General features: G+C 45.7%; 1 protein-coding gene across 1 annotated transcript; it reads right to left on the bottom strand.

Moving 5' to 3' along the window:
• LOC130863314 (liver carboxylesterase 1-like) lies at positions 1 to 27,615 on the bottom strand. Its single transcript, XM_057753231.1, has 14 exons — positions 27,427 to 27,615; positions 24,315 to 24,519; positions 21,477 to 21,621; positions 19,353 to 19,486; positions 15,631 to 15,784; positions 12,299 to 12,403; positions 10,994 to 11,098; positions 10,129 to 10,167; positions 6,510 to 6,650; positions 4,864 to 4,944; positions 4,480 to 4,627; positions 1,899 to 2,030; positions 601 to 673; positions 1 to 317 (listed from the first exon to the last, which is right to left on the bottom strand). Exons 1-14 carry the CDS (start codon positions 27,476 to 27,478, stop codon positions 140 to 142), a joined length of 1,692 nt encoding a protein of 563 aa, XP_057609214.1. The 5' UTR covers positions 27,479 to 27,615; the 3' UTR covers positions 1 to 139.

The raw sequence follows: 27,615 nt of genomic DNA, 5'->3' as shown, positions 1-27,615 counted from the left end.
TTCTTTCCCATGGTTTCTACCCACCCTGGACACACAGTTCTCCAGCCTCAGTGATGAGGAAACTCTGAATTACAAACACCTGCTGTGGAGCAGCCTTGCCCTGGCTGCTAAAAGCTTCCAGGGCTCCACCGCTTCCTCCTCATCTCTCCGTGTCTCCTTTGGATGGCTCCTCCACCTTCATAGCTTGGAGCTCAGTCCAGAAAGCCACTTCATTGTCTTTCAGCTTCCGGGCTTGCTGAATGGTCTCTCCAATCTGCAAGTACCCTTCCTTCTGGTCGTACTCTGGCCAGTGTGGCAATCCCTCCCCATTGGGGTTCCTGAGAACAGAGTCAAACAGAGGTCCTTAAAGCTGCTGTGTGGTCCTCACATATCTCTGAGGGTTCTGGGAATTTCTTGGCTAATCACTGCTGAGAGGTCATATATAAGACACTTCCCATCTTTTGGGGGCAGCCTGCCCATTCTTAGGGAGTTCTCCCTGTCGGAACACTATGGCCGCTGCTTTGGTCACTCAGACTTTAGAAACTACCCCTTCCCATTTGGAGTCTTCCCAGTACCCCACATCTCCCACCAAGCCTGCTCCATCTTTTTCATCAGCCTTACCCTTTTCGAGCAAAATTGCCCCAAAGCTTCATCATCGTCTTGCTGAGGTTGATCTCCTCTTCTGAGGCACCCTCTGAGGGGAAGAAGACAAGAGTCCTTTCTTGACCATGGTGAGGTTCGTGGGCAGTGGTAGCATAGGTTGGGAGTGTTTAGAGATAGAGTCTGCACTTTTGCCTGCTGACTTGGAATCCGCATTTGCGGAAGAGTTGGACTGAGTGTTCTATTTAAGCCTGGAAATCTGAGTCTAGGACTCACAAATGGGCGTGTAGTCTGTCCACGAGCTGGCTACCTTTATTTCTCATGATGACCTGTTTTTCTCTCTCTACTCAAGGCACAGGATGTTCTCGCAGTCTCATAGATTTCAAAATATACCTGAACTATTAGTGTTCTAAAGTGACACCTACGTAGGAGATACTCAGAGAGGCTAGTGTCCTCTGAATTGCCATGATGTGAGTCACGGGTCACTTACACACGCTGGACATCCACGTGCTGAAGATATTTGTGAGAAGTTTTCTTTAAATACTATTATTAAAAATTCTAAACTTTTTGTATTTTGATATATAGGCAGAGATAAGAAAAGATACATAGTAGACCCTACCCAAGCTTAACGACACATTAAGTCTCTCTTCTCTCACACTCTATAAGCTCCTGTGATTAAACAATAAAAGAGCGGCATTCTTGCCTGAGGCCGAGCCATGTAGATGACCCTCCACTTGGCCTCCTGATACCACGGGTTAGGGTCATGAGGGTGACCACTTTGCCTAGCAGTACAGCTTTCTGTATGCCTGTTAGAGGAGTAGAAATAGTGGGAACAGCTTGCGATAACTACGTCTTTGCTGTTGTTTGCATGTAAAATGTCCTTGTTGGGTTTGTGTGTTAGAACACTAGGCCCTCAACTGGTGACACTGTTTGGGAAGGCTGTGGAGCGTTTAGGAGGTCGAAACTTGTAGAGGGTAGGTTACTGGGGGTGAACATTGAGATTTATAGCCTGGCTCCACTCATTCCCTACTACCCCTCTGCTTCTTAACACCTATGTTATGTGACCAGCTAATGCTATGCCCCAGCCACCATACTTTCCTCACCACGGTGGACTGTGGCCCTTTAAAACCATGAGTGGGAACAATCCCATTCTCCTAAAGTTGCCTCGGTCAGGTATTTTGCCACAGAAATGTATAAAGAAACTAACAATCCAACTAGGAAATGGGAATTTGGAGAAGAGACACTTGCTTAAGGCCACCGAATCAGGTCTAGAGCCCAAAGCTCCTAACTTGAAGTTCAAGCCAACAGAAGGGGATTACCTTTCAGAAATGGTTTCCCCCAAACAGAGTACACTTCATCACCGTGGTCTGCTATCACCATCTTGGGTCTCATGTCAGACACGAAACTTGGACGATACTTAAATTCATACATGTAGGTGGGGGCTCCAGCATCTGAGAAGACATGGATTCATGTACAGTACATGTTACCAGACTCATGTAGGTGATATAAAGTCCTCTGCCTGTGCAGGAAATCCCCCAGATTCACAGCTGGAGGAAAACAGAATGTTAGGGGATCCAGGGACTTGCTTGGGGCTGCTGGGGAGAGTAACTGGAATCCGAACAAGTTTTCACTGTGTGTGAATGAGCACAGTTGAGGCAGTGTGTGTCTGGATGCATTTCAGTGATGACACCCCATGTTCCTTCATCCCGAGCAGACCTGCACCTAGTAGGCATCTTCCGTCAGCCTGGTTTTGAGCACCCCCAGTGTTTTTCTTGATCATCCAGAAAAGAGGGATGCAAATGCACTCTGCCTGAACATGAAGACATTTGAATGCAAGACCTCTGAAGACAGCGGGCACTCCGTCTTTTAGGCTTCATCCTTGAACCTTGGGATTCTTATTTGAGTCATGCTTGGCTGGGAGTGTTAAGACCTTCGGGAATGAAGGGAAAGTGAACTTGCCTCTCCCTTTTGCCTTCTTCTTTCACTCCCAAAGACATCATGTCTTAGCTCCACGGCAGCATTGCTCCTGCCCAGTGGATCGTTGTGTCAGCTAGTTACTTCTATCTATGTACTAACCCCTAGATCCCAGGGAACTCAGTACCAGGCCCTGAGCCACAATAGTGGAACAATCTCACTCCTTTGCCTTGCTTGCATTCAGTGAGAATCTTGGCAAATATAGGGAAAAAAAAGAAAAAAGAAAAATTTCCCTCATAATTTCACCACTGACAGTCCCTTGATGTTTTAGTTCAGACCCTTTTGTCTATAAAACTGCGAAGATATTATCCAAGACATCTTGTAACATACTGTAATCATTTTTCATACTATTAAATATTCATCCCTACAATGGTAAGCAATTGTGTCACTTTAGCATGAAGACACAGAGTGCTTTAGTCAATTGCCTTCTCAGCCTCCACCACTGTCCCGTGACTTAGCAAGAATTGCTTTGGACAAGCATCCCTCCGTGGCCTGTGATCCACGTCTGAAGCAGTCACTTTAAGGTCACACAAAGAAGAGTCACCTAGCCTCAGAGACTGAAATGACTGTGGAAGGAAGCCAGAGCCCCCGCACTTTGTGGACGAGAACATTTTAGTCCTTGTGATTGGTTTTCAGCCTGTTACCTAAGACCCTGAAAGGAGACCAGTAACATTTGCGAAATTATAAAATTAGTCTTCAGTGGAAAGCAGGACATAGACACTTGGGTAACAACAATCAGGGACAGTTTAAGAGGTAGAAGTACACACACAGACACTCACCTACAAAGACACACATACACACATGCACAATCACAGACACACACACGCATACATACATATACACATTTACAACCAAATACAAACACACATACACAAAACATACTCATATACATACATGTACACACATATACGCACATACACACATGGCCACACATGTGGTACACTAACGGGGAAGGTCTACTCTCAGTCTGGACAGGTGTCATCAGACCTGCTGAACATCGCAGAGAAGAAAGCAGAGAGAAGGTGACATCCTCTCTCCCAGAGCTTCTTCTGCCCCTGAAATTTTGCACAGGACTGCAGGATGTTCTCATTTGGACTTTCAGACTTACATCTGGGGTTCCCAAAGGCCACTGTACTAGAGAAGCACACCATTGACTTCGCTGGTCCCAAGGCTTTCCACCTTGTGGTGGTCACTTTGCCAGAACCCCAGAGTCTCTGTTCTGTTTTGGCCCCAGACTTCTTGGCCTTCATAATCCCACAAGCCTATCCCCCCAGTAGACCTCCTCTCATCTATCTATCTGTTTATCAGTTATCTATCTCCTTGTTCAGTCTCTTGTCAGGCTTTGCCAAGCTTTCTAAGTGTTTGATTTTATCTCTGTATATAGCAGCATAGCTTCAGATGCGGAGCCCCGAGAAGATTCTGCTGTGCCTCATACACACCCTTATTTACAGGCAGGTCAGCTCCAGCACCTTTGCATGGGCCTCTGTGGCTATGGGTTACCTTGACCATGTGTGCAACAGGTCAAAGCGGCAAGGAACTAACTCACTGAATAACTTTCCACCGATGGCAAGGGTGTTACGATGGATATGCCTAACTCCTTTGCTACTCAGATGGGCTAACCCTGAGATGTGGCCTCTACATGATTCCAAGAACTCAGTTTCATCCATCCACAGGAGACACAGGCTTGGCAGCGGAGCATTGACTGGCCTCCTCCTTAGGAGTGTTTACTGAGATTAACTCCCAAATTGGCGACTTGCATTTGTGTCCTGTTCTAGAGATTCATGTCAAAGAACACAATGTTGAACACGCCCCACATCACCTTTGGGCCATATGGAATGAGTCTCTGAGTCCTGACCCTCAGCAGTTTCCACATCTGACTGTATTGGGGAGTCAGTGTCCCTCTTTTGTACAGCTCCCGGGACTCACCTCTATGATAGCGGGCCACAATCACAGATGGCACAGCAAATAACAAATCTCCCATCATGTCTAAAAAGAGGCTTTTCTTTTTGTCAGGGCAGTCTGATCCTCCCAGATATTTCTCAATGGCCACTGGAGTCAGTTCCTTAGAGATGTTCTGAAATAAATCAAAAAAGAACCCACCCCTACCAATGAGCGATGTTATTTTCCCAGCCCATTTAGAAGACTTCAATTGACTAGGACCAACTTCAATGCTGTGCTAATGCTCACTCTGGGATGGGAACTCCAGATTCCAGCTATCTTTACCCTTCCATTTAATTCACCTGTGACTGAGGGCAAGCTCCCAGTCCTTCCTTGAATACAACTTTTCTCCACGATTGCCCTTGTACTTACAGTAAGTGGGTAGGACTTCCATAGAAGAGATGTGGCTGTCTTCTGGTCCAGTTTGCCTTCAGAGAGTGGATAGCCCATCATCTGTTAAAGAAATAGTCAGTCGTCTGTAAACTTTGGGAATTAATGGGAATAACCAAACAGGCTAATCAGTCAACCAAACTGAAGCACAACGAAGGTGTTTACAGGCCTTGGTGTTCATGGGTTTTGATGAATTAGACAATAATGGTTAGCTTGGTGGACTTTTCCAGAAAGTGAATGAACGCAAAAGAGAGATTAAAAACATGGTTAGCAGAAGATGATTGTGTGTGCATGTACACATGTGTGCAGTTTGTGAATGTGTGTGTAAGTGCGTTTGTGTGTGAGTGTCTGTTTATGAAGCTGGAATACGCACAAAGATTCTCTATGCAGTGAGGGAAAAATTAAGACCATGTATTTACAAGCTAAGAACTGAGGGACAGAGGGCACAAGACATCCCATCACTCAGTTCATAAGTAACCATTATGACATTTGATAATCTCTGAAAACCTTCTGTATGGAGAACTACAGAACTCTTGCCATGTGTCTGTGTGTGCAAACCTCTGCGGCCAGAGACAAGCTACCATCAACATGGCTGTAGAAGCATGACCTAGTCCTCTGCCATGCTTACTTGGGGAACTCAGTGCTGCCAGAAGAAAACCTGGGGCTGAGAAGATTACCCTGATCTCTGCTAAAGCGTCTACCATAGAGAGTTCACAGTTAAAAATCTTAATGATGCCCCTTGAGATATTAATGTCTCAACAAAAACAGTTTCCTCAAGGACCAGGGAGTGATTTGGGGAGATTGCTCTTGTTCTCTCTACTAGTTTTTTTTGGAAGGAAACATTCCTAACTTTGGTAAGCGCTCAACTTCAGTTTCCAGCTGAGCTCTTCCATGAAGAGAAGGAGGTTTCTCCTGCAGGTGGGTGCAAACTAACACTTCTCTATCTAGCTCACCCTTCCTATCACAGTGGCTCTTTGAGAACATCACAGCATTGAAACCTCTCCACTATTGGTGCCAGGGATCAGAGTTGACTTTGTACATGAACTTTCCCCTAGTGTGTTCGTACTATGAAATGACTCTATCGTTCTACTTGAATGTATATTTCTCATTGTTTATTTTTAACTCAAGAAAATCCCATTTTCCTTTTGCGTGCCAGTTTTCACTAATGTGAAACCAGTCTTCCCTGGTCTTGGTTAGTGTGCCCGTGGCAATCTCTGGTCATGTGAGTTTACCATCAAGGTGGAAGCTGCTGCACCCCAGCCTGACTCCTGCCCTCCAGCTCCCTCTCCTTTCTAGGCGTCCCTAGTTCTCCCATCTGAACAACTGCCATCCCTTCTTGGCCTTGGGGCTAAGATCAAGAGCAATCTGGACAATTCTCATCACTACAGATCTCTCACTCAGCTTTTCAAGTTTTTGGTTTTTTTTTTTGGAAAGGCAAAAAAAGTGGAGCAGAGCTCCGAGGACTGCACTTTACAGTTGGACTTGGAGAATGTTTCCATGGAAATGTTCACTTGTGACCATGGGAACAGCTTCCTTGGATTCAGAGAGAGGTTCACAGAAGGCAGAAGTCCTGGTCCCAGGTGATGATGGGTTCTGGGGTTAAGTCCGTGGGATCACTACTTTCTCACCGTGGGAATAAACCAGCCAAACTCTTGCTTGTTGATCCCCACGATGTAGGGCACGGTATTGAAATTCTTCTCAGCCAGGATCTCTTCCGGTGCCTTTGGCAGAAGCACCCCATCAATCACAGTGGTCAGGAAGGGGTAGCTCTGGAGAACAAAGCAGCCTGTGGTTAGTTGCTCCCCAGAACACCCGTGCTCCCTTTGGCATCTGTCTGAGGGTGAAGCATATACTATCAAACTACACAAGCATGGGCAGTGGCCACAGATGCTCAAAGCCCCCTGTGAGGGGATAGAACTCTGACCTGTGGGTGTCTCTGGTAAGGTGATGGGGCAGTGGTAAGTTCTGGAATACTCGTGTATACATAATGAAGTTTGGTAGAGATGGGATCCAAATTGAAACATGAAGTTCATTGGTGTTCTGTTTAAAGGTTTATTTTAATTTTAGTTATGTGCATGTGTTTGTGTGGGGGCATGTGCATGCAAGTGCAGTTGCCCACAGAGGTCAGAAGAGGCATTGGATCCCCTGAAGCTGGAGTTACAGGTGGTTGGGAGCCACCCAACACTGTGGCTAGGAACTGAAGTCAGGTCCTTGCAGCACTAGCAAATGCTCTTGACCTTAAGCCATCTCTTTAGCCCTCTCACTGATGTCTGATGATGTCGCATACATAACATTTTGACTGTCACTTGCCATGGAAGCCCATTTGTGGATTTTTTTACTCCTGGCACCCTGTCAGCACTCAGAACATTTGGGATTGTGGAGCAGAGAGCTAGTTAGAAGCGGATCACTCTGCACTGCCATGGGAAAGGCGCCTTGAGGAAGGACTTAACCTGCTCCTGACCCCAAGGAGCATAACTGTAGATTTCTCTGGCTTAGTTTTCACAACCGTATTGTCTACTACTTGGTTTTAATATTCTTCCTCATGTCATGAACTCACATATTCAGCCTCTTTCTCCTCTTTTTGCAGCTTTATCAGATGTTATAGGTGTCATATTGATACTTTGCAGAACAGCCTAACTTACACGTCTCTTCTTGTGGATCTAATGCATTGCTAACATTGTCACCAAACTCATACCAATAGTCCTACAACTGAGACCTGAAGGGGGCTCACTTCACACACACACACACACACACACACACACACACACACACACACACACACCTTCTTCCACACTCTCTGGAGCTTTTTAAAACAAGAAATCAGTGATGACACCAAAGTGCAGGAAATAATGTAGTAAGCCCACAGGAGAGGAGCACTTCCTCATGAGGGAGATGGAGGAAGCAGCACACTGCTTTAATTTAAGATGGAATTCGGGTACCATGTGCCTCAGACATTCACCACTCCCTGCCTCACCTGTGAGCAGGCACAAAGTACTTCGAGTTTATTTGGGCACTTAGAAACACATTTTTACAAATAGCTCAACTCATAAGCACAGAATCCACAATGAAGACAGACCAACTCCACCCATCTGTCTATATTGAAATGTGAGCTGTATCCCCATGAGGACAAAACCCCCTTACCTTCAAGATGCCTTCTGGGAGACACAGAAGGCATATACTGTCAGACATTTTGATTTTATGTTTTATGCTTGATGAAAAATATTTGAAAGATTAGGTGGAGCCTGGTCTACACGTTGCCAGCTGGGAAGCTGGCTGTGGGTTTGGTTAAATGCCTGTCCTAGAGCTGTGGTATGGTGGGACCCTCATGAAGTGAACAACTGAACATAGGCAATGTTCAGCATAGCGCTTGTCCCTGGAAAGAGCTCAGGAGGCACTAGGGATCATTTTCACTGGCAGAGTTATTTTTCTTCATTGGGTCATTATAGCACAACTCTTTTGTGCCATATTTCTAGCTCCTTGTTCCGTGAACAATATTTCCCTCCTCGGAGAACAGATGGAGCTGGAAGATGCCTAGACTGAAGATCATGGTTGCAAGGACCTAGCCCCACTCTGAACGAATGACTGGTTAGCCCTCGCTGTACATGGTTAAATAAAACAAAGCAGACCCACCCCAAAGATCCGGAATCTAAACCATGGACGTTAACAGTAATGAATAGGTTCTGGGTGCAACTATTACTGCCTTAGACGAGGTGTAGAATGCAGAGAGGCTGATGAAGGAGGTTGCAAGGGAGCAGGTCATATGAATGGTGCAGGCGCGCTTGTCTTTGGCAGTGGACTTCGGGAATAAAGAGAGCTGAATGGTGAAGAAGTACTGGGGTTTCTAAACAGTGGACAGGGCACACGGACATGTAGTAGAGGTGTCACTATGCAGGGCTATCCCCAGAAACGCCGAGAAGCTTGGGTGTGGATGAGTGTGAGCACTAGGGAGAGGGCCACAGGGCAATCACATTTTCTGCACAGTATCTGGCAATTCATAAGTGCCCAGACCAGGCATGTTTTGATTAAAGATGTTTTCAGGGGAGGCAAGAGGACTCGTGCTATAAACAGGTCTGATTTTAAGAAAGGAGGAGGCATACTTCGGCTTGTGCTGTGGAGGGTAAATCTGATGATACCGTGACATGGGGCAGGAGGGAAAGTGGACAGAGAACATAGAAAAGGGCCGGAAGACAGATAGTGAGGGTCCTTTTTATGTTAGCATCTTCAGAGGGGACATCAGCAACAATAGGAGTCATAGGGATTGCTATGGGGATCAGCGATGCTGGTGGCTATGTCATGACATCCAGACTCCTTGCCAGCTTTAGTTAGAAGAGAGGGGCGTTTTTCCTTCTTCTCTATCTCTTACTCTTACACCACAGCTTCCATCAGCAAATCCTGTCAATTATCCCTGCAAATACATCCCATCGCAAGCGCTTCTTGCCACCCTTCTGCCAAGGCCTTGGTAGTTCCCAGGATCTTTCTCTTGGTAGGCTGCAGTGCAGCCCTCCTGCATGGTCTCTGTACCTGCCTGGTCCTTGCCTTCTGCCTGTTTCCACTTTGTCATAAGCGGATACTGGCAAAACCTAAGCCCACATCACTCTTTTCTATTCGCTCTGTTGCATGCATCAGAGCAGAGGTTCCAGGAAGGTCCAGAGTGCTATCTGCTTCACTGCTGTATCCCAGCCGCTGAACTGCTTCTTGCATCTTAGTGAAACCTTGATAAATGACTGGAAGAATTTCAAACCATCCTACAGGACCCTTAGTGAATGGCCGGGATGCCCAGGGATAGAACGTAGAACCAGACTGTAGACAGTATACAGCAAATGTCACAAGACAGCGGTCACTGGTAGGAGGTGGGAGTGCAGGACAGGGTGGGAGGGAAAGGTTGGAGTTTCTGCTGAGTCCTCTGTGAAGTCTCCTAAGATCCTTACCCAAACATATTTTCACCTTGACAGTGGAAGGTTCTAGTGCACTCTCCTCCTACAGGGCCATATTATGAGCAGGGAAGGTGAGTGAGAAGGGAGTTACCTGAGCCCAGTAGACTGGATTACTTATTGGGCACACTCTGTAAGAACTGTGAAGAACAGCTCTGTTTGTGATTTTCCTGGCTACATTACTCTGGCAAGGAACTACCTCCTCTGGGCCTCTGCAGCATGCCCACAGAACAGGACTGCCATTTCACAAGGGGAACTCCTGGCTTCATAGTTAATTGAAGCTTAGTACCTAGCATGGAAAAGCAGGCATCCTTACCTCTCTGGGGTCTCCAAGCAAATCAAGAGCAAAGAATTTCTGTGAAGACAAAGGCAGAAGATATGGTGAGCAGGTGTCCCTCTCCAAAGACCAACCTCTAGCTACACTCGCGAGTTGCCGGGTTCTCTGTCCTGGTCCCTCCTCAGCTTGGCCCAGTGAGGGAAGGCCTGAGCTCTACTGCACACAAGCAGTGGTGAAAGACAAGCAATGCAGGATAGGCACAAACCAAGAGACAGACCTGAGAGCCAGGGTGAGGCTCCCTAGCTCTGGAGTCGGTACTGTTAGTGTGCCTTCCTTTTCTTATGTGCCCTTTCTTCTGTGCCACCAGGAGAATCACTGAAATATCTGTCTCTGAGCTTTAGAAGTCAATTACATTTTAAAACTAGTTTGATCATTTTATGAGAACCTGTTGTGCCAGGAAACACAGGCAGTGCCCCAGGCTAATGGGGGTGTTATAGGGTCCAGTAGTATCTTCCAGCATTTAGGGCCGAGAGAGAAGGAAAGCAAGAGCAAGGGGGAGGGGAGCCAAAGTTTCAAGTTCCTCTGACTTTGCACTGTATCTCCAGCCCTAAAATTTAGGATGGTTGTTACTTCTGTGAAGAGAAAAATGCTTAATTTCTTACAACACATCCACCTATAAAAATGCTAGAGTGATTGTTTTGATAAAGCTGGGGCACGGTTAAGCATTTTTTCAACAAGTTATTTTTAGACCTTTTTGACATTTGGTTTCTTTCACAATAAAAGTATCTAGCTTATATTAGAAAGCTGACACTGTCCCTAAAGGCCTCCACATAGTTTGTTTGGGGTGTGAGGACCCCTGCATCTAGGCCAGCAGTGTGGGGGCCACTGGGATAGACACACCTACCATTTTCAGTGTCGTGGCCAAGAGCTCCTCCTCCGTCTTCTCACGCAGACACTGAACTATACTGACTGATGTAGTGACCTCACACCCTGTAGCAATGGCGACTTGCTGCAGAGACCACAGGCAATAGGAGAGTTAAATGGTATCATCGCTGCTCTCCATGAATACAGAGAGAGGGACTCTATCTCAAGACTGCTGTTATGGGATGTGGCGGCAGAAAGTGCTCTAGGCCAGCAGGTGAAGGTGCTGGACTGAGCAGTATTGCCCCTGTTACCAGCTTGGATTGTGACATGAGTCGCTTACACGTTTGTGTCCTTGTGGCCATCTCTCTGATAACATGGGTATGCTTATCTGAAAGCTGACCATTTTCAGAATGACGGTGTGCCATGGTCGCTAAAAAAAGCACAGAATCCCAAATTCTGCCTTTTGATTTCATACCCCATTGTCACAAAGACTGTCAAAGCACAAAAATAAACAATCTTTCCCCTGCTAAATCACAGAATAAAGCTGCTCCTCTTGAACCAAGAGGAAGTTTGTAATCTCAGTGGCAGATGTGGCCCCCATGTGACCTGGGAGTGAACTGACTAGAGGAGGAGGCACAAGAGGTGACACAGGCTAGGTGTGAGATCAAAAGCAAGAGACCCTTGACTCACTCTGTTCTCTAATCGTTCTGTTTGGCACAGCAGCCCTCCCCCCCCTCTCCTCCAGGACTCCCCTCTGCACAGGACGTTTGCCCGTGGTGCTCCTTCTTGGGCTATCCTTTGCTCACCAGGTAAATATATCTCTTCTTTCTGATCTGTCTGCTTACCTATTGATCACATTCTCACTAAACATTCCTTTTGGATTCACGTGGTTTCATCAGATTTGGTTATTCTCTTTCCTTCTCATTGATGAAATAGTGCCATTTGTTTGATTACACAATTAAAAAAAATCAATCTCTCTTTTTTTTTTAAAAAAATGGATGCTTTCTAGGTTACAAAGCACATAGGTATATCCACTATATATATGAATAAATGAACCAATGCATGAATGTGCTGGGAACCAGCCCTGGCTACCAGGTCCTCAGGGAGGAATCATCCCAAGTCCATAACTGCTTACAGAGCACTGGAACTCAGACTTCGACAGAGATGTACTGTAATGACAGGCCACCAGTCACTGTCTAGTGTAGCACTCTGCCTTGTTACACTGGAACCAGTGCGCTCAGGGGACACTGCACTGAGCTGAAGGCCATTGTCTTGAGCTTGAGTCTCAGTGGCCCCGATTACTCGGTTCTTGGAGAGCTTAGACTGGGCAACCCAGGTGACCTACCTCAGCCCCACGCCTGGTATTCTCTCTGAACAGACATGGAGTGAGGGCCACACCACTCTCAGAAATGGCCCTGTGGAAGAGGTTCTTGGTCAGGGGAGACAGCACCTGGAAAGGAAGAGGAGGAGAATTAGTACTCAAGGGAGATGGCCAACAACTTGCTCATCTTGTAAGGTTCCCTCCTCTTGCACATCTTGCCTGCAGACTTTGGTTCTCACCGCAGGTTACAGCTCCTTACCTGTCTCTGATCGCTTCCCAGCTTTCCTCCGAGCCAGGGACAGAGGAGGGAGTATGTGGCATGCACCTACTATGATAGTAAAAAACACTGGAAGGAAACTCTTTGCAGTTCCTAACTACGAATTCTGTTTCAGGGTCTCTATTACTAAAAAGTGTCCTGGGAAAATTGATCATGAGCATCCATAGAGAATTTTAAAGACATTTCTTAGGTGAATATACTTCTCTATGGATATAAAGACAGATATTTAGAATGTAGTTAGGGGAGTATGCTGGTTTAGCAAAGTGGTAGCTGTGGATTTTCTTTCAAGATAACTATCCCTGGGTAGCTGACTAGGTTTCCAGTACTAGGCATGATTTCCCTTTTGTTAAGAAGGTCTTAACAGGGCAGCAGAGGCATGGGTCTTTAATTCCAGCACTCAGAAGGAAGGCAAAAGCAGACAAATCTCTAAGTTCAAGGCCAGCCTGGTCTACTGAATGAGTTCCAAGACAACCAGAGTTACATAGAGAAACTCTGTCTTGCAGTAACAAACCAACCAACCAACCAAGTTCTTAAGTACAAACAGAGAGCCGAAACTTCTCTTTTCAACAACAGATAGAGACCACTACAGAAAACTACAGGCAATCAAAATACAGGCACGTGGAGCTCAGTGGATATATCTACAAAACAACTCTGGTATTTAAAACTAGGGACCAGTGCCTAGAAGGGGTAGAAAGATTGTAAGATTGGGGAGTTTGCTGTGAGACTGTGATGTAGGTGGGTCATCTGTCTATCTGTTGCTTTTATTGGTTAATTAATAAAGAAACTGCTTGTCCTTTGATAGGACAGAAAATTAGGTAGGCGGAATAAACAGAACAGAATGCTGGGAGAAAGAAGCAGATTCAGGCAGACACCATGCCTCTCCTCTCCAGTCAGACGCTATAGTTCTCCTCGCCAAGATGGATGCAGGTTAGGATCCTTCCTAGTGGGCCACCACCTCATGGTGGTACACAGATTGTTTGAGGTGGGTTAATCAAGATGTGAGAGTTGGCTAATGAGAGGCTAGAGCTAATGGGCCAAGCAGTGTTTAAAAGAATACAGTTTCCGTGTAATGATTTTGGGGCATAAGCTAGTCAGGTGGCAGGATGCAGCCCGCTGCTGCTCCTACTACAGAGTGTGAATAGACATGCAAGTAACATTATAAGGAATGAGCAGGTTGTATTTAGGAATGGACTTGTCTATACATGTACATATACATATGTGCATGTAAAAACAATGAGAAAAGAGGGCATTAATTTGAACACTTATGTCTTTTATAATTTAGATTGTGAGCCTAGGCTTTACTGTCTGAACCTCCTCTCTAGCCCAGCCAGTAATATGAAAGAGAGCAAAGAGGGGGATAGAAATTGGAGGGAGAAAAGGAAAAGAAGAAGTGATGTCCTTTTATTATAATCTCAAAAAGCAAAATAAGTAATAAAAACCAATTTGAAAAAATTCTATTAAAATAAATCTTCTATTTAAAAAAAATTTCTTAAAAAGAAAACTCACAGCACTGACAAGTTCAAGTCAGACCAGGTCTGAGCACAGAGAAGAGGAAGTGGGTACAGTGTCCCACCCTAATCGAGAGGCTATTCACCGTGGAAAGCTGCTGGAAGGGACACCAGATATATATCAAGTGCATGTCTGGCACACTCAAGAGCAGTTGGCCAGCAAAGAATGGACGGCATGATTTTGTGTGTGCTTTTTATTGATGTTTTTTTTGGAGGGGTGTTCTTCACATTTTTGTTTTTGCTTGTTTGTTTTGATTTTTTTCTTTTGAGAAAAAGAACATAAAGTTGGGTGGGGAGGGAGGTGAGGAGATCTGGGGAGAAGTGGGGTAGGGGAAAGAATAGCATCAACATATATTGTGTTAAAATATTTTATAAAAGCCAATAAGTAGAAAATAAATAAAATAAAAGTAAAGAAAATTCATAGTGTATTGATTTAGTATAAAATGAGAGCCCACCAAAGTTTCTAATATCGTAATACTGCGTAATAAACAATGTTTTATGGTCACCATAGGACACTATGCTGTTGTAAAAGCAAGTATTAAGGAAAGGCTTTTAGCATCTGGGGAGTGTTCATGACAGTCTAGTAGTGAAGAAAGTTGTTCTTTAAAAGTTATGTGATACATACAAGAGACAGAATAAACATAGCCCTGGGAGACAGGTAGAATTATAGGAGAAGACAAGGGAAATACAAGTTAGGACGTCACAGCAACAGTGTCCAGATAGGGGTGATCATGGATGACTTATTTCTCCTTCAGCATTATTTGTTCTTTTTCCTTAATTTTTCATCTACTTTAAAAACATAAAATATTAACCTGTGGGTATTTAACTATGAAATCAATACATGTTTAAAAGATAATGGGGCTGATCTATCTAATTCTGAGCTGACTGGAGGGTTTTGAGCAGCCCCTGATGCCTTCTATAGCTTCCTTCAATGTGTCCCCATCTCTAAGCCAGCAAAATCACTCTCACATGTAGGTGTTACAGCCTTCCCCTTTCCTAGCCCGCTCTCTTACATTTTCTGCTCTTTCTCTCTCTCACTGACTTCCCCTATAGCACAGTGCCTTAGGCATAGAGACAGCTGCCCACCCCCCTAGGCACAAACAAGTCACAGGACAATCTCAGAGGAAGCTACTTTCAGTGCTAACCTCTTTACCTGTGAGTCTGGTTTCCAGGGGAACAGGTATCTCCTAGTGAGCACTAGCATCTATTTATTGATATGTCACACCTGCCCCCATGTCAGGGGAGTGGCAAAGCTAAAATGATTAGGAAGAGGAGAGAGAACACAAGCAAGATGACTAGGAACACCATGGTCAGAGGCTCAGCTGGAACACCATGGTCAGAGGCTCAGCTGGACGTTCTTTTGGCTTCAGGACACAAAACTGAGCTCTGAGCTTCTTGGGAGCTCTTGGTATTTATTTCTACACTGACTGCTGCTGAGCTAGGAGTTAGGGTCAGTCTCAATGCAGGCCTTGCTGGCCAAAGTGCCTGTGGCTGGGTTGAATGGTCTTCAAGGGGACCCATCAGCACCCACATCAACCCTGGACATGAGGCTTGGTGCCAGGAATACTTACAAGGACAGAGACACTCTCTCCTCCTGCTGACTCTCCAAAGAGGGTCACAGAGCCTGGGTCCCCCCCGAAGTTAGCAATGTTGTCCTGGACCCACTGTAGGGCAGCTACTTGGTCGAAGTGACCCCAGTTCCCTCTGCTGTGTTCATCTCCTGTGCTGTAAGAGAAGGGTGAGAGTAGGAGTCAGAGATGCCATAGCTGGGCTATGATGGGTCGAGAGCCATGGCTACGGGAGGACCATCCCTCGATGTTTTGTATGCTAAAGATTTGGTCTTCCATGTGACAGCATTGGGAGGTGGTCCAGCCTTTAAGAGGGGGAGTCCATTGTTAGGTGATTGGTCTATTGAGGACATTAGGATGAACACAGTTCTAGCAGCATTCTAGTTAGTTCTTATGAAAAGGTTATAGACGACCACGCCTGCACCTACTTGCTCTCTGATTTCCTGATAACCCCTTCGCCACAATACCCGCTGCCCTAATGTGGCACTACCCAGACGTCTTTGCCACAGCTGATACCAGGCTGCTTGAATTTTTAACCTTTGAAACTGTGTGATAAATAAACCTCATTTAAAATTTTATATTTTATTCTTAATTTTGCTTGTATGCATACGTGTGTGTGCACACATACATGTCTGTGCTTGTGAGGATGCTAGTGTCTGCAAGAAGTCAGAAGCATGCGATTTCCCTGGAGCTAGAGTCACAGGCAACTGTCAGCTTCCCAATGTGAGGGCTAAGAATTGAACTTGGATCCTCTGCAAGCTCAGTAGTCATTCTTAATCACTGAGCCATCTCTGCAGCCCAACCCCAGCTTTTACAAAAGAGTAAGCTTCAGGTATTTGTTATACCTGTGGAAAGTGGCCTGATGCAGAAATTGGTACCAAAGAACTGGTATGCTGATACCACTGTACCAGGAAATGTGAAAGCGACTTTGGAAAGAGTCTAAAGGGTTCACAGGAGCAGGCTGGTCAGCCTGAAGTGTGGGATGTGGAGTGCTACAGATGACTCAGGTATGAACTCTGAAAAAGAACACTCTGTGCATCTTTGCAGAGAAGGGGGGAAAGCCATGCACATGCCCTAAAGCTTTACGTAAGAATGATGGAGGACTTGACATGGTGGAAACAATTTCTAAATAGCAAAGCCTTCAGGACACAATGTGGGCATTATTGGCTGATGGTAGTGAGATTTTCAGTGATGCTGAAGGTCAAGGGGAAACAGACTAGAAATATGTTGGAAATTATCCTGTGGTTAGAGAAGGATCAGGAGAAAGCAATTAGGGATAGACCCAAGAAATCACTCGCTAAAGAGATGAGCAGGAGGTTGATAATAGGTTAGCTGGAAAAAGGCTTTGGGGCCATCCATCATAGACACAGAGGCCTTCCAAGACATGATGAATTTCAGAAAACAACTCAAGACCTCTTCTTGAACTTCCTACCCAAACTGTCTCAAGGTTTTACTCCCAGCTGGCAGAATCTCCAGCCATAAGAACTATAAACACACTCGTTAGGAAGGTGGGAATCCTCTGTGAATGTGTGTTTTATACAAGCACTTTGGCCCAATGTGGAGTAACCACTGCATGAAAGAAGCAGAGAGGAAACTAAGTGATTACTACAGTAACTTAGACTAGAGATGAAGGGCTTTGATTTTGGTCGAAGTTAGGAATCAATGAATACCTGAGCTATGAATGTTTGTTTGTTTATTTGTGTGTTTTTTGAGACAGGATTTCTCTGTAGCTTTGGAGCTTCTCCTAAAGCTATCTCTTGTAGACCAGGTTGGCCTCGAATTCCTGCCTCTGCCTCTCGAGTGCTGGGATTAAAGGCGTGTGCCACCACCGCCTGGCTCTGAGCTATGAACATATTTAGAGGGTAAAGCTAGGAAGTTTTACTGGCCATGTAGCTATAGGGTATGAAATAAAACCGAGTCTGGACTTTATTATGAACAATCAAAAGTATAAAACTGAATACAGCTTCACAGGGGGTCTTATGTAAACAGGAAGCTAAATGTTGTGGTCTCTGAGTTGTCAAGGGTTCACACTGGCTCTGTGAAGTAAGGCAGTCCTGGTTAGACATCCAGGGAAACAGGAGGATATAGTTAAAGACGCTATCTTGGCTTCAAAGGAGAGGTGGGTATCTTGGTTACTGTTCTGTTTCTGTGGAGAGATGCTATGATCAAGGCAACTTATAAAAGAAAAATATAATTGGGGGCTTGCTTACAGTTTCAGAGGGCCAGTTCCTATCATAGTGGGAAGCAGGATAGCCATGGCACTGAAGCAGTAACTTAGAACTTATACCATATTCACAAGCAGAAGACAGACAGACAGACAGACACACACACACACACACAAAGAGAGAGAGAGAGAGAGAGAGAGAGAGAGAGAGAGAGAGAGAGGTTCATGGGCTTTTGAAACCTCAAAGACCACCCCCAGTGACACACCTCCTCCAACAAGACCACGCCTCCTAATCCTCCCAAAACAGTTCTACTATTCTACTATCTGGGGACCAAGCATTTACATATATGAGCCTATGAGAACCATTTCCAACCACCATAGTGAGGGATTCTGGGAATTACTGGACAGGGAAAGGGAGGCATCCAGAGGCCTGAGGATGGGGAGAGAAGGAGCAAAAAAGGCCTGAACACGAGCAACCAAGGAAGTGGAAGGTGGCCAGGGAGGGGGAGGGTGGCTAAATAGGTGGAAGAAGGCCAGGGAGGTGGAGGGTGGCCAAGGAGGTGGAAGGCAGCAGGGAGGTGGAGGGTGGCCAAGGAGGCAAAAGGCGGCCAAGGTCAGAAGAAAGAAGCAGCTCCAAAGCCCAGAAGCACAGGTGCTCACTTGGCTGCTGCTGAGGGCTCAGAAAGTTGTACTGGGGAGAGTAGGGGGACATTGTGACTTCAATACGCACAGCCTGCCAGGCATGGGTGGAGGAGAGAAAGGGAGAGAGAAGGTGGAGGGACCACTTGTGGCAGGCTGAATGAAACAGAAAGTAGAGAAACAGAACCTAGGGAAAGAGACCTGGTACCTTAAGGGATGATGTCTTCGTTCCTGAGGCAGAAGCCTAAAGCAACCAGCAGAGAGGCAGACCAGAACCATCTTCCAGCTTCACAGTCTCCTCAGCAGTAGCTGCGGTTCAGCTAGACTACTTGGCAACCATCTCAGGACTGCATGGATTATGCAGAAAAGGATCCTAGAGCAGGAAACCTGCTCCTGATCTCACAGTTGATGGAGACTCTAGCCTGGATTCCTGCATGTGCCAGCCGCTAAGGAGGAAGTGAGCTGTGTGTCCTCTACCACCTCCAGGGCACACTGCTCCCTGGGTCAGATCCTCTGACAGCTTCCATCCACCCCAGACACTCTTTCCTTAACAAACAAGCGTTCTCTGAACTCCTTTGTGTCTCCCATCCTAGGAGGAGGCTTGCAGCACTGAACTCCTTAGTGACTGCTGTAGGCAATGCTGTGTGCTTGGCCGCACAGGTGAAAGGAGACACATGTTTTAGAACTAAATAAGAGTTGTCTTTGGAAGATGGGTGAGTTTAGAACAGGCCATCCAGGCAGAGAGAACAGTATACACAAAAACCCAGAGCAAGGGCAAAAAGTGTGGTGAGGAAAGAGAAGACAGGACAGAGTCCAACCTCCAGAAACACAAACGCTTTAAGGAATGCAGATGGATGACCAGGCATGGGTCCCATTGTCCCGATTGGTGTTAATATAATGGGAAAAAGGTCCAGTATCTTACCTGAGGAATCCCCAGATGCCCAGGCGGTACTGAATGGCCACCACCACCACGTTTTCATGGGTAGATAGGGCCAGTCCATCAAAAGTTGATGCCCCACCAGACAGTAAACCGCCTCCGTGGATCCACACCATCACCTGAACAGGCATCAAGAAACCATTTAGGTTATAAGAAGTTGAGAAGTAACGACATTTGATGACCTAACTAATTCTTGTTTATGACTAAGGAAGCCATTATCCAAGACCACGAGTGTCTATCATGGCTACAACAGGCCTCTCCTTCCCAACTCTCTCAGCCGGGTCCCAGACCACAATTCCACTCAATGTAGCCTAATTATTCATTGTATTACCCTTCTCTCCAGTCTCAAGGACCATGTATTTTACTGGTTCTTCCAAACAAGAATGTTGTTATAGGAACAGCAAAAGCCAAGGATGTCATTTTCTCCCCAGCACACCACCCATTTCACACCTGGACATAGCAAAGGACAGAGCTTGCATTTTGACTGTACCTCAGTTCACTGGTGAGCTAACTTTCCCTGTGACTAAAGTAGTATCTCAAGAAGCACATATGTCCCCAGTGGTGCCCCTTCCTGAGGTATCTCCCCTTAGCCTTCCTCAGACCTTCCCACCTCCTAAACCCATCTATCCTCCCAAGAAGGAGGATACTGACTTTATCTGAAAGGCCACTGCCCATCTGGCGCTGCCGTATGAATTAAAGATCATGAGAAAAGGGAGTAGGTACAATTTCTGATTAATGGCTCCTGACGTCACATTTCAAGGAAGAACTGAAAGAATAAAATTCTATAACATTGCTAGTAAAATATAAAAGAACCCACAAACTGTGAACTAATTACTGTTCAGGGTACTTTAAAATACCCTCTCTATGTAACAGGCAGACAACCTGCTTGAAGTTCCACAGCTCATGAGAGGTGGAGGCAAGACTTGACTCAAGCCCTGACTCTTGTAGCCCACAGCTGCACAGAGAGTTAGCTGTTGGGGCTATGAGGCCAAAGGACAGATGCGTTGACTGCCTTGTGTATCCAGGACTGAAGCATGGCATGAATGTCAACACTGCATGCTCACATGGGATGGTGCCCATGAGAAGAACCAGAGCCCAAGAAAGTTAGAAATAGTCCGGGTCTCTCATCTTCTCAAAGGCACACCCAGGATTAATCCTGACTCTGTTCTCTGGGACCTGTGTCCATAGTTGGAACATGTCCTGCCTTCAGACTCCCACAGTCCATTTCTCCTCCTCCTGGGCCCCTACCACCTCGAGGGAAGGACTGAGGAACGGCCATCTCAGAGGGAAGGGGCTGAGTGCAGAGGCTGGTGGGCTGTGACAAGAGGAAGAAGCTTCTATGAAGTCTTTGGCCCCAAAGGTCACTTTCTCCAAGAAGACCTCTGTCCTGTGCTTTGTAACTAGCAGCCTGTCCCATCTCTGGGCCTTTGTTTATATGAAAATGCTGACTCACTGGGTCAGTGGTCCTGGCCAAAGGCAGCTAAGGAGAGAAACAGATTAAAATGACATCCCAGATGTTTGGCAAAGGAGAAAGCTGGGGGACCAGTCTGCATCCCACACACCTGCGTCATGGGACCATGAAAGTTTTCACAGACGGATCCTGGTGTACTTGGAAGGTCATGCACTTGTTTGATTTCCAAGTCCATGGTAAAAGATGTGGTTTGAAGGTCGGGGGACCCAAGTTCTCGGTCCATTAACCCTAATTTATAGCTTCCCTTCATCTTTGTTTTAGTTGCTCTCTATATAAAATTGGAACTAGGTGAGTGTTGGGTTGTGAATTCTTTCCACTTCTGACTTTAATGGAAATTATGTCTTAATTCCTCAGGGATCAGATTCTTAAACAGAAATGAAGACAACCATCATTACTTTCCTAATCTTAATGTAAGAAAACACAGATGAATTGGGAGATACTTACGGATACACTGCAGTCTCCCACATATGCCTAGTATCACTGGGGAAAACTGAAGTACCTGAATAATTTTCCTGCAGTCAAGGGAAGTCAGAGGTCTGGCTAACAATACCTGTACTTCAAGCATCCTTCACCACCTCTAAACTGCCTTAGAAAATCTGGGATGCTGAAGCCCCAGGGTGCCGACTTCCATTGCTTACCGGCAGTTTGCCTTTGCTGGTCAAGTCAGCAGGGGAGTAAATATTTAAGTAAAGGCAGTCTTCAGAATACTCAAGATGAACATCTTCTAGTTGGTTGGTGAAGACATCAGAGAGCACTGGTCCCACCCCTGTAATTTGGGAGCACCTGAGAAGGGGAGAAAGAGTTTTGAGATTCAAACAGACAAAGCCCAGGGAGGGCTTTCTACTGGGTGGTTTAAACTCACAAATTGAATTGTTATTACCAGACTTGAGACAATGACATGGATGAGAAGCTATCTGGGAGTCCTGGCAAGAATCCTGTAACCCCACAAAGACCATGCAGAAGCACAGGCACTCATTACAGTCAACCAGCAAATCCAAGGGGGACCTAGCATCAACTCTAGGCCTTATTTTTGTAATGAAATAGTCATCATGTCTGTGCAGGTCACTGCAGGGGGATAGGTACCCATCAGATCCAATGAGTCAGAATCTCCAGCATCTGCCTCACACAGGTACTGAGGGGGCTCAGTCTCAGTTCCAGCTGTTCTTACTGCAGGAGGCATCTGCCTCCTCCATGTAGCGAAGTTATGGGGAGTAGCCTTGCCTGGCCAGAAGGACATATTTTCTGGCTTGAATCCCTGGGGAAGCAAGGTCGTGCAGTCCTGGAATTTTCCTCATATATGCTCTGTTGCCATCTATCTCATCTGGAGAGCCTCAGGACCTACAGCAACCCTGGATCAGCGTGCCCCGCACCGCTGAGATTAATACAGCTGTCATTGACTTAAGGAACACAGCATCCAATCTACTCTTGGAGAGTTCCGGTACGAAACCAGCTGCAGAGACTGATAGACACTTGAGCCTTCAATGTATAGACATTGTACAGTGACCACGAACATTCAGAGCAGCATAACCTCAAGAAATAGACAAAATGGAGCACCTGAGACAGTCCCCACAATGACAGGGACGCGGGATCTCTCAGAACTCTGACTCCAAACAGCGTTTCTCTGTTTATTTTAAGGAAGAACAATAGACTTCATAAAGACATGATTTATAAGTTCATCAGAAAAGTTTCATTTTGAAAGAAGTTGCCTATAGAGAAATATTTCTAATTGCTTGTTGTAGCAGATACAGTTTTTACTGTATGATAGAAATTTAATATTGAGACTAAATGTTAAAAAAAAATCCAGCGGGGACGCTGAAGCTGAAAACTACAGTGAATGAGGTGAAAAATGGACCAACAACAAAGGCAGCAGACGGCAGATCAGTGCTTAAAGATTGGCCTTTTCATGCTTCTGTTCTGTCATTTTTATAGCACTAAAGGCTTTTGAATTTTCCAAGCAAACAGTTTACCACTGAGCTATAACCACCGCCCTCGCACAGTGAGAAAAGAATGCGGATGAAGGAAGAAAACTCATGAGACCCATTAGGAGCATCAAAAGAGCAAGCACAAAGGTTTTTAGAGACAACTGACGAAGACCAAGAGCCGGGGCACTTATTCACAAAGGATAACAGAGACGGTTTCAGCCTGGAGGGAGTTGCTGAGATTCCAAGGTCACGAGTTCAATCAAACCCAATAAAATCACCTATGACATATTATAAACAAACTCAACAATCAAAGGTAAATGAAAACAAGCAGTAAGAAAAAGCAAACAGCACACAGAGGAGTTCTCATATGCCTGGACAAACAAAAGGGAAGGACCTTATTGCTGCCAGCTCTGCCTTACATGAACTGCTAGAGTTTCCCAGATAGAAGCCGTGCAACAGGGAGTGTAACTTTTGCTCGTGGGAGACACAGAAACAATTCCAACTGTGTTAGCACCATCATCACGTTAAGTATCCACACCTGTCTTTAAACTGACCAAACTATTTTATTTAGTAAAAATCATATCTACTGAATTTGGTGATAATATGCAAGATAGAAATGTAACATCAAAAACTCAAAATGGCAGGAAAGAGTTGAAATTTAAAGTGTGAGTTGTCTCTGTGACAAGAGGCAGGGTCGGTCCTCTCAGGTTAATACTGTAAGCACGGGTGTTTGCTGATAACTATGCAGCTACTACAAAGCCAAAGCTTATCTTGGGGGCAATGAAAAAAAGCCAAAGGATCAAGGGATACCCCTTGAGAAAACCATCTGACTATAAAGGAAGACAGTGGGGCTAGAGAGATGGCTCAGTCATTAAAGGCTAGGCTCACAACCAAAAATAAAGGAAGACAGTGAGAGGGAGGACAGGGAAGGGATGTGTAAAAGCTAGGTGCTTTACCTGAGAGGCCCCCTGGGCTTTCAGGCTTTCTGGGCTCAGCTGCAACACTCCCAGCATCTCACCCCCAACACTAGCAGCTTCATCCACCAAAAGTTCAAGACAGGAGAGGTACAATAGGTGCCTTGTCTTCCTATCAGCAATTTTATCTAACGAGTGAATCACTAACCATCATAGAACACCACATAATCCATTTTCTTGCTTTGCAATTATTCTATGTGTGTGTGTGTTTGTATGTATGTGTGTTTGTATGTATGTGTGTATGTATGTATGTGTGTCTGCCTCTTTCTCTGTCTCTGTCTCTCTCTGTTTCTGTCTCTCCTATAATAAAACTCTATAAAGGTAGGGGATCTTTATTGTGTTCACTGATACATTATCAGAACCTAGAATATGTCTGGAGTATAACAGTTGCTCAACAGATACATTTTGATCAAAGATTCTAGAGCACTCAAGCAGGTGTGGAATGTCTTTGAGATCTTACAGTATGTTAAGAATACAAAAACAAAGTGCAATCAGTCAGACAGCCGTCTCAGCTCTTTCCTACAGCTCTCTGAGGCAGATACCCTATTGAAAGAGACCCAGGCCCTCCCCAGCGGCTTACATAGGAGGGTAGGAGGTGGCATTCTTCACGAAGCTCCAGGGCTCTGCGGGCTGTGGTGGTGCAAACCTCAGGGATCCAAGAGGAGGCTTGGCAAAGGGGACTCCCAGGAAGACGGCCACAGGCTGTGCGAATCCTTCTAAGCTGACATACTTCCCCAGGACTTTGCCTTGAACAGTGTCCACCATGGGTGGTGAGGACAGGTGCTCTGATGACCATGGAATAGAAATAAAAATGTATCAAAAGGGATATCATGTTTTTTGCTTTTATGTATGTATGTGCCCACGAATAAGCTACCATAGCTATGTAGGCATCAATCATTTCTAATATAAAACTAGGGTGAGAAAAGTCATCCTTCCCAATTCAGTGGGATGTCAGAAGGGGTAAACCGGAACTGAAAGCAGAAAAGCATCCATCCCATGGAGGTCAGGAGATAGCTCAGTCAGTGGAATGTTTGATGATGTTGGATGCTGGGTGGGATGAATGAGAGGTGAGCCCTTGTTACTTATTACTCATGCTCCTTACCACTGAATGGACCAAAGAAGGAACAAGTGTCAGTAAGAGGGTGAGGCAGAGGGATTGTGAGACAGGAGGAGGAAGAGAAGCAGAGGTAGAGGAGCTTGCACCATTCTTTGGAGCTTGTGGGCCGCCCTCACCTCAGCTCTGAGTGACTAAGTCAGATAGTGGTAGGTTACAAGAACTTGGTCCTGGAGATGGCTGCGGTACAGGCTGGATTACTTGGACCCTGTGAGTGACAGCATCTCTAGATCTGCAAGGCTTTGTGTTTTAAAGCCTTAAATTCAGAAAGCAAAACCCATGCTTATCGCAGGACAACTCACAACTTCAATATATGTTTGTGCCAATTGAGGGGCTGAGAAAGTGAGACTCACAGGACCCCAGCAACAAGGGCCGGACTGTGCCCTGTTTATTTCTGAATCAAGAGCTAGTGCTTGGCCATCAAAGCATGTCTAGATTTTGTCCTCTTTCTGGCCCTGAGACACTGTGGCAGATCTGAAACTGAACGTAAGGTGGAATGAGAACAAACAAATCTGGAATAGAACAGTCTCTTGGTGCTGGAAGAAAACCAGAAGAAAACTCTGGAAACTTCACCCCAGTTCCATCTTCAGGAAATCTGTTCAGGATTCTTCCAATCCCTCCGTTTCCTCGTCGGTAGCATGGTGATATTGGTGCCTGCTTAGCAAGGCTTCTCTGGGAAGTTAACGCCAAGCGACTGGAGTGCACATCTGGCACACAGCAAATGCTCTGTATGTTTACCTCCACCTGACATGAGTTGTAACCTTTGAACTCCTTTTTATAGCTCCCATCCCATTTGTTCATCTTCCACCCTGGCTACTGACTCTACCTACTTCATGTCTGGAAGAGCATCGCCGAGCTAACATAGGCCACAGTTAGTGATTTTGGCTCAGATGTTGCCTCTTTCAGCCCCTCTTGCACTTCCCCCTGGACTTCTACGTTTCTTCTCCCTTCCTTCTGCCACCACTTTGGTAGGTGTTCTCAGTTGAGACTGTTTTTATGTTTTGGATTGGGCACTGTTACTACTTTGGAACCTGGTTTCTTATAAAGACCTTCTTGGGCCATTGACTATGCATTGGTAAGACCAATTTTGAATTATTATTTTATTCTGAGCACACACTTGAGTGGAGATGTTGATGTATTGTCTGTATTCAATGGGGGCCACTGAAGGATGAGAAAGCAGAATCATGTCATGTTCTGGGAAGGCTGCTCTGAGATATTAGTCCCACCTAGGAGCTGTATAGGACAACATACGATCCATGACTGTCATCAAGAGTAGCAAAGTCCTTCAGCATTAGGACAGAGGGTCATGCTGGCTTTTTATAGTGCCTCACCAAGTGGCACCAAGACAGGGATGGAGCTGTGGGAGTTGGGGGAACGATGGTTTTCTCCACAAGAATGGAGCCCACAGGATAGATAACAGCTTAGTTAGGTGACTGTGTTAAAAATTACCAGGAAAATATTCTTGACTCCAGAATAGTCCCTGCTGTTTACTTGTCTACTAAGCAAACCTTAGTACCTTAGCCAGGGATTTGCTATCCTTCCCATCAAGCACCTGTGTATTTCAGGACTCCCCTCCTCTTCCCACGGACTCCACTTAGCAGTATTTGTAGCCCATTTTTCCTTCCCAGACAGGACGTGTATTTTGGCATCCGAGTCTCTCCAGACTCCTTTCTTTCACTTATGTAACTCCTTCCACCTTCCCTTAGTCACAAATCTCTGTACTACAAGTCCCAGCTCCCATGGTGATTTGAAGGCCTCACTCCCTCCTCCAATTCCTTGTAGCTCCTTCCTGTTCCCTCTCCCATCTAGGAGTGTCTATGGTCCTTCCCCTACAAGGCCAGGCCCCTGCATCTAAGGGTTACTTCTGTTCATCCTCTTACCTAGCAGACAGCTAAGCACCAACACCTCTTGCGAACTGAGGAATGAATTATCTTTTCTGTAGCCATTGGCTCTTAACATGTTGACTTGACCATATTTCAATCTTTTATTAATATACCCCATCTAAATCATCACCTATTTAAATCCATCCATTTTTTGGTGCTTCTAGCCTAGGCGTCATGCTAAAAACATGCTAGAAACAACTATCTATTTCATCTCCACTACAGTCCAGGGAGGAAGGTACTATTGTTTTTTTTGTAGTCCAGATTTAGGACCCAGGCACTACATAGTTCTAGTCAAAAGACACAGAGTTGAGCCAGACTCTATCAAGTCCTGCACTCTGAGCACTGCTCTGTCCAATGTTGTTAAAACTCTGTTGAGTTTTCTACCTCCACATCTGACCAGGGCTGGAGTAAGACAACTTGGGGCTCCTTTAACTCCTCATGTTGAGGCAGGGGGTTGCTCGTGGGCGTCCTGGCACCTGCAGTTGGGGTATCACGGTGTTTTTCCTTCCTGCATCTCTGTGATGGGCAGAGGTTGCTGAGCTTTAATGCTCTAAGCCCATGTCAAAGTGCAGCTGGTGAGCTCTGGTGCAGAACGGAAGCTGTCATGCATCCTCTGATACCCATCTTCACCTACCTCAGTCTAGGCCTGGGAGCTTCAAATGTGCCCCAAGGGTCTGTGTATTAGAACAACTCACCAAAAGCCATGCAGGGGTTGAGGGTTACCAGGACCAGAGCAAAGAGCAACATGGTGGAAGGCCAGCTGCCCTGGGGCCCCGTGAGGTGGTCTTGAAGCTCTTCCGGTAGAGTATGTATATCCCTCTCAGATGGTGAGGCCTTGTGACCTCAGTTAGTCATGTGCAGTCCAGTTGTCTAATCATGAGATG

Source organism: Chionomys nivalis, chromosome 21 (assembly GCF_950005125.1).
Source record: "Chionomys nivalis chromosome 21, mChiNiv1.1, whole genome shotgun sequence".
NCBI classification, from domain to species: Eukaryota; Metazoa; Chordata; class Mammalia; order Rodentia; family Cricetidae; genus Chionomys; species Chionomys nivalis.
Note: the sequence above shows the minus strand (reverse complement) of the source record. Positions and strands in the feature narration are given on the sequence as shown.

Excerpts from the sequence above, each read along its gene's own strand:
- LOC130863314 (XM_057753231.1), bottom strand. The coding sequence starts at position 27,478 with ATGTTGCTCTTTGCTCTGGTCCTGGTAACCCTCAACCCCTGCATGGCT. Across the intron at positions 12,404-15,630 it reads GAGAGAGTGTCTCTGTCCTT|GTGCTGTCTCCCCTGACCAA; the intron begins GTAAGTATTCCT and ends CTTCCTTTCCAG. Across the intron at positions 10,168-10,993 it reads TGGCCACGACACTGAAAATG|AAATTCTTTGCTCTTGATTT; the intron begins GTAGGTGTGTCT and ends TTGTCTTCACAG.